At 38.6% G+C, this 17,895-nt stretch overlaps 1 protein-coding gene across 6 annotated transcripts in view; it reads right to left on the minus strand.

The window, feature by feature from the left end:
* LOC126483630 (uncharacterized) overlaps positions 1 to 17,895 on the minus strand; it is a 497,523-nt gene that overhangs the window by 181,133 nt on the left and 298,495 nt on the right. For all 6 annotated transcript variants that reach the window (XM_050106684.1, XM_050106680.1, XM_050106683.1 and 3 more), the window contains one exon: positions 1,755 to 1,837. In XM_050106684.1, coding sequence (XP_049962641.1) covers positions 1,755 to 1,837 — 83 coding nt within the window. The remainder of the gene's footprint in view (positions 1 to 1,754; positions 1,838 to 17,895) is intronic.

Here is a 17,895-nt window from a genome sequence, read left to right on the forward strand (position 1 = left end):
AGTTAAGTATAAATTACTGGATGCAAGGTAAAGAAGTTTTAAAACCTAAAAAACCATGTAAATGGGGAGCATGTTGCCATATTCTCCACTGAGATGATGTACTGCAATTGCAAAACAGTGAAAGGTCATATGGTTCATTCACATCCATCTGCATTCACATCAGTTTATGCTCTGAGCAGCACTGAAAGTGCCATGTACTGGCTGCCGTATCATCTGTCAACTGCCATATATTGTGCATCTATGAATGTAAAAACTGAAACAGGGGCATAACAAAAGCTTACAATATTTGTGAAATCAAAACTGATAGTTTCATACTGAATGGTGGTGCTAGGTGCACCTAGTTCTGCTTCAGTTCTCCTAGACAACTTGAAATGAGAAAGAGCCAGTTGGAAAGCTTACATTGTTGCAATAAAAAGAACACAATTCAAGAATCACTTCAGGATGGCTACATATGCAAGATTCTGTATTAGATTGTAAACGCTGCCAGTGACCGGATACGAAACATGAGCAGGCAGAAGCCGATGGACTTTGGAGCCCATGTGCATGTCTGTATGAACAGACTATAATTGTGATCCATAGAACATTCAAATAACTAACATAAATAAGCTTCAAGATTAATTTCTTAGGCACATTTAGCGATATTAATTTTTTGAAATATAAGGGCAAGAAACTACGCATTTCATTGATCCAGAAATCATAACCCACACCCAAACTACAGAACCCTACCAGCCCAAGGTATCCAAATTACCTCGCTGTTGGGCCTTGTGTAGTAACAGCCTACACAGTGTGTGGTGCATCATACAGTGTTTTCTTTTGATGCTACACAACTATGGCTAGTGCCAGGATTTCCCTGTAGTACTCAAACAGTGTCAAATCAGACACATGACACCTGAACACTACCTGTCAGAAGGGATGAGGTAGATAAGCACATGTGCAACCAACTTTTACGTGAGCAACCACAATCTCTCTAAAATGGTTGTGGGGTGAACTCTCATTACAAGAGAGAATGACAACAACCATACAAATTACAGCTCTGCTAAGCTCCAGAAATGTCTTTGTGTCTGCAAGAAGTCACTTTTTGCTCAAGAGAAAATTGAAAGAGAAACTTAATGGACCATTTTCAGTTTAATTGGATCCACACATGGGGTGTGGTGCCGTTTCTCTCTTATGGGACTTGTTTTTTGTGTTTTATACTGTAACTATAGGTTTTTTATCAACAAAAACATGACATGCCACCACACTATTAATAGGATCTGCAAACATATGTGCATCAAAATGTAGTGGACCACTAGATAGCACACAGGGGACTAATCATGTTTCCTGCACACTATGGAGCTATTTCACCTCTCAATTCTCTTCCTATGGGGCACAGTAAACAAGGAACTGTACCATCATAAACCATGTAACTTGGATACATTTTGTGATGAGATTCATGTGATGTGCGCAGCAATCGCACTGGCTTTTTTTGTTTTGTTAGGGAATCTGCCAGTTCCTATTCAGAAATGCATCAACACGCCAACAATCAATCAACATTTGGAACATTTAGTTTAATTAAAAGTACACAAGGTATACATAAAAGAAAGAAAGGATCTTTGTACACAACATGTAAACCACGTCAGCTAAAATGTCTGTGTTAACATGGCTGTGTATGAATTAATTCACTTCTGAAATGTTTCTTTCACTGTATTAAGATTTCATGCCTAATATAATTGAGTACATGATTTATGGATGAATTTTCAACTGCATGAACTTACTGTTCCATCATCAAAAAAACCATGATCATCGGTCCTCTGTTGGCCCAACAGCCTGTCTGTCTCCAAGTCTGTGTCAGCCTCTTCTGGAATTTAGAGAAAAAAAGTTTAGTACCTTTCAATGACCAGTTAATGTTACGTATCAAAAATATTAACAAGATCATTTGGGAAACTACTCTATGCCAATATTAAAGGACCAGTGAACAGTAACCATTCTGTTGCATTTCAAAGATTGAAAAGCATTTCAATGATATGTAATAATGAATTTTGCAGCACTGCATAATAAACCACAATAAGAAAAAAGTCTATTAGTGAGTAACATGAAAATAAGGTACAACAGTTGCAGCGTTGGTGCTAAAATACAGGTCATGTCATACATGGAACATGGCATTCTATTGGCCAAATTAATTCCTTTTAGTTTTCAATATCACTCATTTCTCGCTGCTGTAGTAGTTTCCATTATTGGTACAAATAGGAACCAAACTTAGGTGTATGAAACAACATGGCTCCCATCTGAATGAGGTCACATGGCAAAGATTTTACAGATTTTATTTCCATTCATTCTCCTGCCACAGTTCGGCAATCCCATTCCATTGCAATACATTTGCAATCTTCACAGCATGTGGGGCCCTCTTATCCTGGGATCTGAGTGACATATCCCCGCTTTCCAGACTCCCGCAACCTACACCTTTCGCCTCCCACTGCCTTCCCGAAAAGGAAAGCATAGTTCTGAAACTTAGGAGAGAGAGCGTGTGCGAGAGACGGAGAGAGAGAGAGAGAGAGAGAGAGAGAGAGAGAGAGAGAGAGATAATCAGTATCCCTTTCACCCTCCAAGGTGGAATCAGTGTACCCCACCTGCCTTTGTCTAGAGTAAATTCTACACACAAATGTGAGAAAGTTTAAACTGTTTGTGTAATATGTATCTGAGGCAGGGTGTGGGCATCAGCCCAGTATTCGCTCAGTGGGATGTAGGAAACCGCCTAAAAACCATGTCTAGGCTGACTGGTACCCAGCTCACATCGTTAATCCACTGGACGGATTCAAATGGGGGTCAGCTTGCCTTTCCATCTCTTTAGCACACTTAGCTGCCCAAGTGGGTAAGTTAAGTACTGGCCAGCAATTCTGTGCCAAAAAAGTTTATAACTTAAGATTTTGGCTAAGACACAGATAGAGCATTAAAATAACCAATAATCATCATCATCATCATCATCATCATCACTTTACTTTACAGGGCACACGCTCCCTTACCTAAATCTGTTGGTGAATCAATCAAGCCCTCTCACCAAACCAACAACGTGAACCCATCAGTAGGCCAGTTTGATCACTCGTGGTTTGGTGGGTAAGTGCCACTTGGATGGCTAGTGGATAAATGCTCAGAATAATAAACAGACACTGATATATTGTCAGCACTAGCACGACTAATGACAGAACCAATTCCAAACAAGAAGATGGGAGCAACAGCGTGGAATGTCACTCAGACCACATATCTTATTTTCAGCCTACTGCAAACAGACACATGAAATTTTTTGTGTGTAAATGGGAGCAACGCCAGTTGATGCAAAGATCCTGGAAGTATCAACAGATCTTTCAAAAAATTCTAGAATTTGTCATTGAAGATGCTCTTAATAAATTATCAAATTAAAACCAAAGGACGCCATGAAAGTCAAAACATTAACGTCTTTTCGAATAACTGAAATTGCTGAAAAATTCATGAACAATTTTGATGCAAATTCATGTTCTAGACAAAGACTCTTGCTAACTACAAGTGTGAGAATATGTTGAAATTGTTCCTGTTATTGTGCTGTAAAGCCAAGTTGCACCACAGTTCACAACCACTTTCAACCATAGGTCCCCTCTGCAACTGGCTATTCGAGTCAGCTCAAAGGTTAAAAGAAATCCTGTGCGCACTTCTTTCAATAGCGCCATGCCTAGTAAAGCACTGCAGTATTCAAATCAACCTCTGGGTTGTGCACAGTTTTAGTTACGAAACAAATGGATTAATGACAATGATGGCTTTTCATGCTTCAGGAAGGTAATGAAAAGGTATTAAATTGTGATACTTTGGATCCCTGAAGTATGATACTTACACAAAATATGCCTATGGCAGTTGTAATAAACCATTTTTAAGTTTACACAGTAAGACTATCATGTCTAAAGCAGAGCATACAATTGGTTTCATGGAGACAGCATCTAATGAAGCAGATCGTTTTATACGAAGATTGAAGATATATTTCAATATAACAGACTGCTCCACTGTTTGCTCTGGGCAGGAACAATTTGAAAAACATATTGTTGACATCATCATCATCATCATCATCATCATCATCATCATCAAGTGCGCTACAAGGTCATCAATATTTCTCTTCAACTGGGAATTAATCAACATAGTACTTAAACACACACTCCCTTTCATTCATCGCAACTTCCACATTGACTCTATTCTCATTCAAACACAGTTATTTTAGAGAACCACTGTATGGAAGCAAAAGGAGGATCTCATTATTATTATTTGTGAGATTATATTTCACTGCCCACATATTCTATATGTTGTTGTTGTTGTTGTTGTTGTTGTTGTCTTCAGTCCTGAGACTGGTTTGATGCAACTCTCCATGCTACTCTATTCTGTGCAAACTTCTTCATCTCCCAGTACTTACTGCAACCTACATCCTTCTGAATCTGCTTAGTGTATTCATCTCTTGTTCTCCCTCTACGATTTTTTCCCTCCACGCTGCCCTCCAACGCTAAATTTGTGATCCCTTGATGCCTCAGAACATGTCCTACCAAAGTTTTTATTACTTCTCCATGGATTTTAATACCTACTCCGAACTTTTCTTTTGTTTCCTTCACTGCTTGCTCAATATACAGATTGAATAACATCGGGGACAGGCTACAACCCTGCCTCACTCCCTTCCCAACCGCTGCTGCTCTTTCATGCCCCTCGACTCTTATAACTGCCATCTGCTTTCTGTACAAATTGTAAATTGGCTTTCGCTCCCTGTATTTTACCCCTGCCACCTTCAGAATTTGAAAGAGAGTATTCCAGTCAACATTGTCAAAAGCTTTCTCTAAGTCTACAAATGCTAGAAATGTATGTATGCCTTTCCTTAATCTATTTTCTAGGATAAGTCGTAGGGTCAGTATTGCCTCACGTGTTCAAACATTTCTGCGGAATCCAAACTGATCCTCGCCGAGGTCGGCTTCTACCAGTTTTTCCATTCGTCTGTAAAGAATTCGCGTTAGTATTTTGCAGCTGTGACTTATTAAACTGATAGTTCGGTAATTTTCACATCTGTCAACACCTGCTTTCTTTGGGATTGGAATAATTATATTCTTCTTGAAGTCTGAGGGTATTTCACCTGTCTCATACATCTTGCTCACCAGATGGTAGCGTTTTGTCAGGACTGGCTCTATTATTGTATATTGTATATAATTTGTTATAAACTTAAGATTGAAACTTCCTGGCAGATTAAAACCGTGTGCCCGACCAAGACTCGAACTCGGGACCTTTGCCTTTCGCGGGCAAGTGCTCTACCATCTGATCTACCGAAGCACGACTCACGCCCGGTACTCACAGCTTTACTTCTGCCAGTATCTCGTCTCCTACCTTCCAAACTTTACAGAAGCTCTCCAGCGAACCTTGCAGAACTAGCAATCCTGAAAGAAAGGATACTGCGGAGACATGGCTTAGCCACAGCCTGGGGGATACTGGCAGAAGTAAAGCTGTGAGTACCGGGCGTGAGTCGTGCTTCGGTAGCTCAGATGTTAGAGCACTTGCCCATGAAAGGCAAAGGTCCCGAGTTCGAGTCTCGGTCGGGCACACAGTTTTAATCTGCCAGGAAGTTTCATATCAGCGCGCACTCCGCTGCAGAGTGAAAATCTCATTATATATATATATATATATATATATATATATATATATATATATATATATATATATATATATATATATATATATATATATATATAAAGATGAGGTGACTTACCGAACGAAAGCGCTGGCAGGTCGATAGACACACAAACAAACACAAACATACACACAAAATTCAAGCTTTCGCAACAAACTGTTGCCTCATCAGGAAAGAGGGAAGGAGAGGGGAAGACGAAAGGAAGTGGGTTTTAAGGGAGAGGGTAAGGAGTCATTCCAATCCCGGGAGCGGAAAGACTTACCTTAGGGGGAAAAAAGGACAGGTATACACTCGCACACACGCACATATCCATCCACACATACAGACACAAGCAGACATATTTAAAGACAAAAAAAAATCTCTGCCCAAACTCTTTGTCTTTAAATATGTCTGCTTGTGTCTGTATGTGTGGATGGATATGTGCGTGTGTGCGAGTGTATACCTGTCCTTTTTTCCCCCTAAGGTAAGTCTTTCCGCTCCCGGGATTGGAATGACTCCTTACCCTCTCCCTTAAAACCCACTTCCTTTCGTCTTCCCCTCTCCTTCCCTCTTTCCTGATGAGGCAACAGTGTGTTGCGAAAGCTTGAATTTTGTGTGTATGTTTGTGTGTCTATCGACCTGCCAGCGCTTTCGTTCGGTAAGTCACCTCATCTTTTTTTATATATATAATTTTTCCCACGTGGAATGTTTCCCTCTATTATATATATATATATATATATATATATATATATATATATATATATATATATATATATATATATATATATATAAGAAAAGAGAGGAAAAAAAAACCACACAGCTGCAACACCACCACCAGACCAAATAATAGGAACAACAAAAACACTTCAAAAAATTAGAAGCAATGGAACCCACAGCAGGACCAAAAAAAAAAAAAAAATAATAATAATAATAATAATAATAATAATAATTTGTGAGGAGTCAGCAAAAACAACAGTGGACAGTGAATAGTGAAGTGAATGAGATGTGAAAATAGTAGTTCCTCATCAGCCAAATTATTGTTGAGAAAGACAAGAAAAATGAGAAGGTTCCAAGGTAACAAGTGCTCCAACAAAATATCCAGTCCATAAGAAATAAAGTGCAACAGCTAGAAGTGGAACTGCAGACTACTGGTAGCTCACTTGTTTGCATAACAGAACATTGGTGTAGGGCATCTAAAATTACACATTTAGCTCTATTCTCATATAATCTAGCATGACATTATAGGAGAACCACTATGAAAAGTGGTGGATCATGTATATAGGTAAAGAAAGGGATTATGTATAAATATAAATATGTCATTATTTCAGTAAGTGAATAAAAACATGTAGAAATTTCAGCTAAAGATATAAGAAAGCCACATATGTTTCAAAGACCAAAAGACTAACTGTACTATGTATTTACCATTGTCCCAGTGGTAAATAGATACATTCTCAGCATAACTAATACAAGTATTGGACATGGTTACTAACGCTAAGGACAAAATTCTGATCTGTGGAGATTTAAATATCAAGACATTGAACCCAGATGTGTTCTGCACACATTTTTGAACATTATGTATGCTACAGAATATCACCAATGATTAACACAGCTGCAAGGGTAACTAAGCATTCAGTATTAATCATTGACCATAAACTAACTGATTTGTAGAAAGAAAATTGTAATGTTGTTGTATGTGACCTGGGCCATTCAGACCATTCTAGTCAGCTGTTAAAACTAAACACACCTGCAGAAAACAGAACTAAAAACATATAGAGTGGTCTGCTCTAAGCTGACAAGGGTTGAATTTACCATGCAAATGAACAATGAAACATGAGAAGTGGTGTACATGGAGACTAGTACAGATAGGAAGTTTTCAAAGTTTCTATCAAAATTTAAATTCAGAATCAAAGAAGTATTCCTAAAAATACTACGAGTCACTAAAACACAAAACAAAAGTAACTTGGTGACTAATGCAATAAAGAAATCCTCTATACCACTCAAACACCTCAGCAGCATAAAAGACAACCAAAATGACTCTTCATTTCAAAAATACTACCAAACATACAGAAACATATACAGAAGAGTTTTAGTAGCAGTAAAGATGTCTCGAAGTGATAAAATTCCAGAAAAGGCATAAAACAAAAGCAGTTTTGAATGTTACCAAACGGGAGACAAATAGAAGAAAGACCAAACAAATTATAGTATAATGATACCACAACATATGACAAAAAAATTGGCACACTTTGTAAATTAATATTTCAGCAACATAGCTACCAAGCTAAAACACAAACCTGACAAAATACAGCGTGTAAAAACATTGAAATATGTTCAAAACATGTTGATGCTGCAACCCACCACTTCAGAAGGAATAAGCTATGTCGTTCAGCAACTAAAAAGTAAAACCTTAGCAGGTATAGATGAACAGCCTGTGTGCTTGCTTAAAGACTGTATAGACAGTATCAAAGACCTTTTAGTGCACATCATAAATGAATCATTCACCACAGATTGCTTCCCAGAGTTGCTAAAGCATGCGAAGGTCCTGCCCCTACATAAGAAAGGAGACCCTGACAATATAGACAAATACAGGCCTTTCTCTTTACCATCATTATTTTCAAAAGCAATGGAAACCACCACGAAAATGAGACGTGGGGTTTCTAACAAAGTACAGTTTCTGTGTAAAGAAGAGCTTGGGTTCAGGTCTGATAAAAGTACACACTCAGTTATAGCTCATTTTAAAAATGTTGTTCTGGAAGCGCTAGATACAGGAGATAATATATCGGGCACCTTCCTTGACTAATGATGCACACAAATCAATCATATTTGCAGATGACACCACGATTCTATTAAAAGGAGACGACGATGAACAGTTACAGCAGACAGTAAACACGGTCACGAAACAACTTAGCAGCTGGGCACAGAGTAACCAGCTTGTAATAAACAGTAAGAAAACCGTTGCTCTAAAATTCCACAATGTTCCTAACAAGGACATGTTTATCCCATCAGTCTCTATCAATGACGAACCAGTTGGTAACAGTACTGAAACCAAATTCTTAGGACTTTGGCTGCAGAGTAACATCAGATGGAATAAGCATATTGAATGTCTCAATACAGAACTGAGCAAAACATGTTATCTTCTTTGTTCATTAAAATCATGCTGTAGTGAGAAAACAGTAATGAATGCATATCATGCGTACTTTCATTCTCATCTTAGATATGGGGTCACCTTCTGGGGAAACTCTAAAATAGCTAATAGCACTTTTAAACTACAAAAAAGGGCCATTAGAATCTTGTTTGGGTGCAAGCCTAGAGACTCTTGTAAACCCCTGTTTAAGAAATCTGGTATTCCCCCATTACCGTGTGTATACATTATGGAAACCCTTTTGTTCTTTAAATTAAATGTAATAGGCAAGGACCAGAGGCTACAAAAAAACTGTGATATACATGAGCACTTTACCAGACAAAACAGGAACTTACATATGACTCAAATCAGCACAGCACTGTGCCAAAAAGGTACTTTTCACATGGGAGTTAAGCTTTATAACAAACTTCCTGAAAACATAAAAGCTATCACTGAGGTCAATACATTTGGAAAATCTCTAAAGTCATATTTACAGCATCACTGCTTTTATTCCATTGAAGAATATTTAAATTTATGAAATGTGTTATATAAATACTTGTGTGTAAAGTGTATTATTGTAAGCTTAAATATGTTTTATTGTAAGCTTAAATATGTATGCCTTGAAATTACTTTCAGCCTGTATATTTATAACTTGACTTGTCCAATGTCTTATGCATAAGCTGCTATGTAGACAACAGGACCAATAAAATACAATCTTCAGCAAAACATATGATATAGAGCCCACACATTTATGTTAAATAAACTGAAAGCTCTAGGTATAAGAGGGGCAGCAAATAAATGGTTTCATTCATACTTAAAAACACAGAGTGCAGTAGGTAGAGGTATCTCAAACAAACTCCATTCATAATATAAAATACCTTTCTGACCCAGAATACATTAATATTGGAGTCCCCAAGGAAGTGTGCTTGGCCCAATATTATCCCTGCTATACAGGATAACACAAAAAACAGGAACATTTCCACAATCCAACAAAACTAGAAGTGATGAAGGAAAGAAATTGCATTCACAGTAACTGAAACCTTACAACTTCACCATTTACAAAATATTGATGGCATTTATCATTTTTTTCAAAATTACATCCTTTAGATGGCATCCTCCTGTATGAATACATTCATTCATGAAATCTGTTGTCGAGATTCCTCATTCACCGCTGCAACATCTCAGTTGGGATACTGTGAATTGCATCACGAATTCTCTGTTTTAGCTCATCCACAGTTCTTGGTCGAGTTGTGTAGACTTTGCTCTTGAGGTACCCCACAAGAAAAAAATCACGAACGGATAAATCTGGTGATCTAGGATGCCAGGGAATGTTACCGAATCATGAGATCACACGGCTGCCAAACACTTCTCCCACACATGCCATTGGTTGCCATGCAGTGTCTGATATCACTCTGTCCTGGTGAAACCAGACTTCTTTAACGTTTGGAAAGTTGTTCAATGCAGGTATAATGAAAGTTGTAAAAACCTCCATGTAATGATTGGCATAGACAGTTATTGTGTTTCCCTCTTCATTTGCAAAAAAATAGGGCCCGATAATCCCATGTGATGAAACACCACACCATACTGTCACTTTACTAGCGTGTAAAGCGGGCGCATGAAAGTCATTAGGATTTGTGTTGGCCCAGTAACGGTAGTTCTGTTTATTCACATAACCTGTGAGATGAAAACTGAGAGATGAAAAATGTGCCTCATCTGACATCCAAAACTAGTTAAGAAATTTATCGTCACTGTTTATATTTCTGTTAAAACAAACCGCAACAACGACAACTTTGGTTTCCACACAAGCACAGCTCATAGGATGTGTATCACAAAATTCCTAGGGATGCATGTTGATGCACATCTAAAATGGATTCATTATGTTACTGCCCACGGGGAACTAATTGCTTCAGCATGCTATACACTGAGAGTAATAAATTCTTTGTGTGGTAGCTCATGCACCTGTACAAATTATGACAAAAAGTTGCATGAGAGTTGTCGTCGTCGTCTTCTTCAGTCCTGAGACTGGTTTGATGCAGCTCTCCATGCTACTCTATCCTGTGCAAGCTTCTTCATCTCCCAGTACCTACTGCAACCTACATCCTTCTGAATCTGCTTAGTGTACTCATCTCTTGGTCTCCCCCTTCGATTTTTAACTTCCACGCGGCCCTCCAATGTTAAATTTGTGATCCCCTGATGCCTCAGAACATGTCCTACCAACCGGTCCCTTCTTCTTGTCAAGTTGTGCCACAAACTCCTGTTCTCCCCAATTCTACTCAATACTTCCTCATTAGTTATGTGATCTACCCATCTAATCTTCAGCATTCTTCTGTAGCACCACATTTCAAAAGCTTCTATTCTCTTCTTGTCTAAACTATTTATCGTCCACGTTTCACTCCCATACATGGCTACACTCCATACAAATACTTTCAGAAACGACTTCCTGACACTTAAATCAATACTCGATGTTAACAGATGTTTCTTCTTCAGAAACGCTTTCCTTGCCATTGCCAGTCTACATTTTATATCCTCTCTACTTCGACCATCATCAGTTATTCTGCTCCCCAAATAGCAAAACACCTTTACTACTTTAAGTGTCTCATTTCCTAATCTAATTCCCTCAGCATCACCCGACTTAATTCTACTACATTCCATTATCCTCGTTTTGCTTTTGTTGATCATCTTGTACCCTCCTTTCAAGACACTGTCCATTCCCTTCAGCTGCTCTTCCAAGTCCTTTGCTGTCTCTGACAGAATTACAATGTCATCGGCGAACCTCAAAGTTTTTATTTCTTCTCCATGGATTTTAACACCTTCTCCGAACTTTTCTTTTGTATCCTTTATTGCTTGCTCAATATATAGATTGAATAACATCGGGGATAGGCTACAACCCTGTCTCACTCCCTTCCCATCCACTGCTTCCCTTTCATGCCCCTCGACTCTTATAACTGCCATCTGGTTTCTGTACGAATTGTAAATAGCCTTTCGCTCCCTGTATTTTGCCCCTGCCACTTTCAGAATTTGAAAGAGAGTATTCCAATCAACATTGTCAAAAGCTTTCTCTAAGTCCACAAATGCTAGAAATGTATGTATGCCTTTCCTTAATCTATTTTCTAAGATAAGTCGTAGGGTCAGTATTGCCTCACGTGTTCCAACATTTCTACGGAATCCAAACTGATGTTCCCCGAGGTCGGCTTCTATCAGTTTTTCCATTCGTCTGTAAAGAATTCGCGTTAGTATTTTGCAGCTGTGACTTATTAAACTGATAGTTCCGTAATTTTCATATCTGTCAACACATGCTTTCTTTGGTATTGGAATTATTATATTCTTCTTGAAGCCCGAGGGTATTTCACCTGTCTCATACATCTTGCTCACCAGATGGTAGAGTTTTGTCAGGACTGCCTCTCCCAAGGCTGTCAGTAGTTCTAATGGAATGTTGTTTACTCCCGGGGCCTTGTTTCAACTCAGGTCTTTCAGTGCTGTGTCAAACTCTTCACGCAGTATCTTATCTCCCATTTCGTCTTCATCTACATCCTCTTCCATTTCCAGTATGTTGTACTCAAGTACATCGCCCTTGTATAGACCCTCTATATACTCCTTCCAACTTTCTGCTTTTCCTTCTTTGCATAGAACTGGGTTTCCATCTGAGCTCTTGATATTCATACAAGTGGCTCTCTTTTCTCCAAAGGTCTCTCTAATTTTCCTGTAGGCAGTATGTATCTTACCCCTAGTGAGATAAGCCTCTACATCCTTACATTTGTCCTACGCCTGCTTAGCCATTTTGCACTTCCTGTCGATCTCATTTTCGAGACGTTTGTATTCATTTTTGCCTGCTTCATTTACTGCATTTTTATATTTTCTCCTTTCACCAATTAAATTCAGTATTTCTTCTGTTACCCAAGGGTTTCTACTGGCCCTCTTCTTTTTACCTATCTGATCCTCTGCTGCCCTCACTATTTCATCCCTCAAAGCTACCCATTCTTCTTCTACCGTATTTCGTTCCCCCATCCTGTCAATTGTTCCCTTATGCTCTCCCTTAAACCCTGTACAACCTCTGGTTCTTTCAGATTATCCAGGTCCCATCTCCTTAAATTCCCACCTTTCTGCAGTTTCTTCAGTTTTAATCTACAGTTCATAACCAACAGATTGTGGTCAGAGTCCACATCTGCCCCTGGAAATATCTTACAATTTAAAACCTGGTTCCTAAATCTCTGTCTTACCATTATATAATCTATATGATACCTTTTAGTATCTCCAGGATTCTTCCATGTATACAACCTCCTTTTATGATTCTTGTACCGAGTGCTAACTATGATTAAGTTATGCTCTGTGCAAAATTCTACCAGACGGCTTCCTCTTTAATTTCTTAGCCCCAATCCATATTCACCTACTATGTTTCCATCTCTCCCTTTTCCTACTCTCTAATTCCAATCACCCATGACTATTAAATTTTCATCTCCCTTCACTACCTGAATAATTTCTTTTATCTCATCATACATTTCATCAATTTCTTCATCATCTGCAGAGCTAGTTGGCATATAAACTTGTACTACTGTAGTAGGCGTGGGCTTCGTGTCTATCTTGGCTACAATAATGCATTCACTATGCTGTTCGTAGTAGCTTACCCACACTCCTATTTTTTTATTCATTATTAAACCTACTCCTGCATTACCCCTATTTGATTTTGTATTTATAATCCTGTATTCGCCTGACCAAAAGTCTTGTTCCTCCTGCCACCGAACTTCACTAATTCCCACTATATCTAACTTTAACCTATCCATTTCCCTTTTTAAATTTTCTAGCCTACCTGCCCAATTAAGGGATCCGACATTCCACACCGCGATCTGCAGAACGCCAGTTTTCTTTCTCCTGATAATGACATCCTCTTGAGTAGTCCCCGCCCGGAGATCCGAATGGAGGACTATTTTACCACTGGAATATTTTATCCAAGAGGACGCCATCATCATTTAACCATACAGTAAATCTGCATGCCCTCAGGAAAAGTTACAGCTGTAGTTTTCCCTTGCTTTCAGCCGTTCGCAGTACCAGAACAGCAAGGCCATTTTGGTTAGTGTTACAAGGACAGATCAGTCAATCATCCAGACTGTTGCCTCTGCAACTACTGAAAAGGCTGCTGCTCCTCTTCAGTACATGTTGCAAACAGTGATGCACATTAAAAAAAGAGACATTTATCAGTACCCAAAAAACAGGTCTCCATATGAACATGGAACCAGATACAGCCACCACTTACATCTCCACAGAAAAAACAAAACATAAACCCAAAACAGCATGCTATATAATGTAATTAAACTATACAATTAACTACCACATGAGATCGATGACAAAAGTGAAATACATGCCTTCCGGAATAAAATTTGTTAAAGTGTTTTTATACTGAAAAGGATTATGAAAAACGATGGGTAAATATTGTTGACAATTGTGCTAATGATTAATTACTGCAATATATTCAATAGAACAGTGAAATCAGTAAGATAATAACTGTAATTATCTATTTATGTGTGCAATTGTGTACGTTTATGTATCTCTGTATCTGTATTTTATGTATTTACATATTGACAACATCCATAAAATTTACATTGTCTGTGGATGGATAAATAAATAAATAAAATAAATTAACTGCTACTTAGTGATAGTGAAGACAGGAGTAAATCTAAAAAAGTGATGAAGAAACCAAAAAATGAACTTTTGGAAGAAGCCTGGTATTGTTGGTTTTTATAAGAATAGCAACATTGGTAAGTAACACTGTTGTACCAGATTTAAATCTAGTCGAGGAATTCATGAATTGGAAATACAAGGTGAATCAATGTCGGCTGATGGAGCTGTAGCAAATGCTTTTAACGCTGATTTTAGAAAATAATTGGACTAAAATGACTGACTTGTACTTTGTTTGCAGTGCTGCTGAAACCAGATAAAACTGGAAATCGTTACGTAAAAATATTTAACTTCTCAGCAGGAGTGTTCAGTTCTAGGTTATACAACTAGAAAAGACAGAGTACCAATATTAGTTTGAGCGAACACTACCACGACCCATACACTGCTCCTCATTGGAAAATCTAGAAACCTCAGATGCTTCAAAAATATCAGACTTTCCTTAATTTGCAAAAACTAACCAAACACATAGATGAACACTGAAATTTTCATTGAGAGCTAGGGCAACATTGTTCTCTGTGAAATAAAAAAAATAAATAAAATAAAAAACAAAAATCAAAAAATCAAATTGAAACTGGTACACAAGGAAAAGTCCTACTTTTACTGGATGATGCATCAAGCCATCATTCGACTGAACTGTTCAACAGAGAAAATCGTAAATTTACAGTAAAATTTTGCATTCTAATGTGACATCCTTGATACAACCAAAAGATCAAAATGTTTTTGAAACATAACACGACTTTATAGAAAACAACTTTTATGTAGACTGCTATCTATCAAAGACAAAGCGGAAGTAGTTTTGGCAATTTTCAAGCAAATGAGTTTAAAGGAGCATTGTTACATGGGATTTGACTGAGAGGAAGACTTTGAATCAAGCTTGGAATGGATACTAAAATGGGAGCATGAAAATTCAATTAGCGAAACAGATGATTCGGTTTTGGAGGATATAAATGAGCTAATGAAAAACACACAAATATGAAAGGAACATGATGCAGATAATATGAGAGAGTGACAGTAATGATCAAGCTTCCAGAACATGTTAGATGATAAAATTGTTGAAAACATAATGTAGAAAAACGAATGGCAGGAACTGCAGGTAGATGAAACAGAAGGAAATGTAGATTCAGAAAGTGATGCACGACCATCTCATGTGGAAGTGTTTCAAGCTCTGTAAACAGTTTTCAAAAGGAAAAAAAAAAGTGATACCTTGAGATTACTACAGATAAAATGAATTCCTGATGTAGCAGCAATGAAGAGAGAAAAAAACTGTTATTTCAAATGAAAATCATGAAATATTTTGAACAAAATTAAACTACAGTGCCTGTCCTATGCAACTTTTGTTAATGGTCATCAACGTTTCTGTACGTTTTAATGTATTTGTATTTATTTTTATGCGGTTTCAAAGGATTTCACATATTTTCGTGTATGTTTATGTATCTTTGTGGGTTTCTGCTTGTCTTTATGTATTTTTTAAGCATCTTTATGCATCTGTTCACTTATCCAACTCCTATCACAACCACGACAACTATTTTGCCCATTTCTGCATCATTCCCATTTCCTTTACATCATTCCTGCACAATGGACAATCCACAATGGACCCTTACTCCATCTTTCTGCAGCAATTCAGGAAAGTATCTGTTTCCCTGGCTAAAACCTAATCCCACAGCCTGTTTCTCAAATGCTGCCTAAACCATGGAATTACACCCACTAACCAGCAAGAGTACCTGCATTTTGACAGCTGTCATCCATTTCGCACTGAAAAATCCCTTCCATACAGCCTGACCACATGGGGATGGCATATCTGCAATGAGAAAAACTCCCTTGCTCAGTATGCTGAAGGTCTCACCAGGGTCTTCACAGACAGCATTGTCCCCCAGACAGAGTTTGCAAACTCATCTCCTGTGCCATTTCCCCCACACCTCCAATCCTCCAACCAACCTTAAGAACCAGCCACAAAGGAGTGTCCCCTTCATCAGCTAGTACCACCCCGGGCTAGAACAACTGAACCACATCCTTTGCCAGGACTTTGATTACCTATAATCATGCCCTGAAATGAGGGACATCACACCCGAGGTACTTCCCACCTCTCCTAAAGTAGTACTCCGTCTCCCACACAACCACCAGAACATCCTAGTCTATCTCTATGCCACTCCCAATCCCAACCAGCTGTCACAATGACCATATCCTTGTGGAACACCCAGGTGCAAAACCTACCCAAATCCACCCACCCAGTACTTCCTATTCCAGTCCTGTCACATGTTTATTCCACCCCATCAGGGGCCAGGCTACCTGTGAAAGCAGCCCTGTCATTTACCAACTCTGTTGCAATCACTGCACTGGTTTTTATATTGGTGCGACTACCAACCAGCTGTCCACCAGGATGAATGGCCACTGCCAAACTGTGGCAAACAGCAAAGTAGACCAACCTGTGGAACAATGTGCAGCTGAACAAAACACACTTGATTTCAATGGCTGCTTCACTGTCCCAGCCATCTGGTCCTTCCCTCCACCGCCAGGTTTTCTGAACTGCACAGATGGGATTATCCTTAAAACACATTCTCTGCTCCCATAATTATCCTGGCCTCAACTTACGCTAATACACTGTTCCCATATTCTCTACCCACCAGTTTGTACCCCCTCTCTCGCCATATCACCTGCCACACTGTTTACTTTCAGTCCTCTGCCAATGCATTCATCCATCTTTCCCCCACTCCTCTCCTCTTTAGCTCCTTTGTTCCCCCGTCTCCCTGCCCCACAACCTCCTCATGCCTGTTGCCATCCTAGCCCCTGTGCACTTCACCAGACAATGTTCGTCACTTGACCCTCCCGTACAACACCCCTTCCCCTTCCCTGCCTCCTCCAGATTGCTGCTTGCATCCCACATGATGTTGCATTCTGGCCCGAGCTGCTGGAGTTGGCGGTTGTGTGTTCGTGAAGTGTGCTTCCTTGTGTGTGTGTGTTAGTTACTGATGAAGGCTGTGCCTGAAAGCTGTATGTAAGTGCCTTTTAATTGTGCCTGTCTGCAACTTGATGTGTCTTCTTTATGGTAAGTAGCAATTTGTCTTTTTCTACATTGCTGCTATTCCTACCTGGAGTTTTCATGGTTTGATTTTTATTGGCTATTTCATGATTAAGGTTGGGGCATTTTAGTTATTTTTAAAAAATATGCTAGTGTGTAAAAACATTGATTTTTCTTGATTTTACTGAGTTTTAATTTATTTGTGTTGGGTTTGAATAAAAACCTAACATTACTTATTAACCCTGGAAATATATCTTTCTAGAGGTAGTAATACAAAAATTGCTTTTCTTCATACAATCGATTATCTTTATTTTTAATTATCCGAATGACTTACAATAACAATTACAGTAGTCTAGTTAATCAAATCTCCACTGTAAATAGGAGCTTTTTGCTACTCATAGCACATACAAGAGGATGTGTATGTGTGCACTGGCAAACATAGAAACCACACACACA

Source organism: Schistocerca serialis, chromosome 6 (genome assembly GCF_023864345.2).
Source record: "Schistocerca serialis cubense isolate TAMUIC-IGC-003099 chromosome 6, iqSchSeri2.2, whole genome shotgun sequence".
NCBI classification, from domain to species: domain Eukaryota; kingdom Metazoa; phylum Arthropoda; class Insecta; order Orthoptera; family Acrididae; genus Schistocerca; species Schistocerca serialis.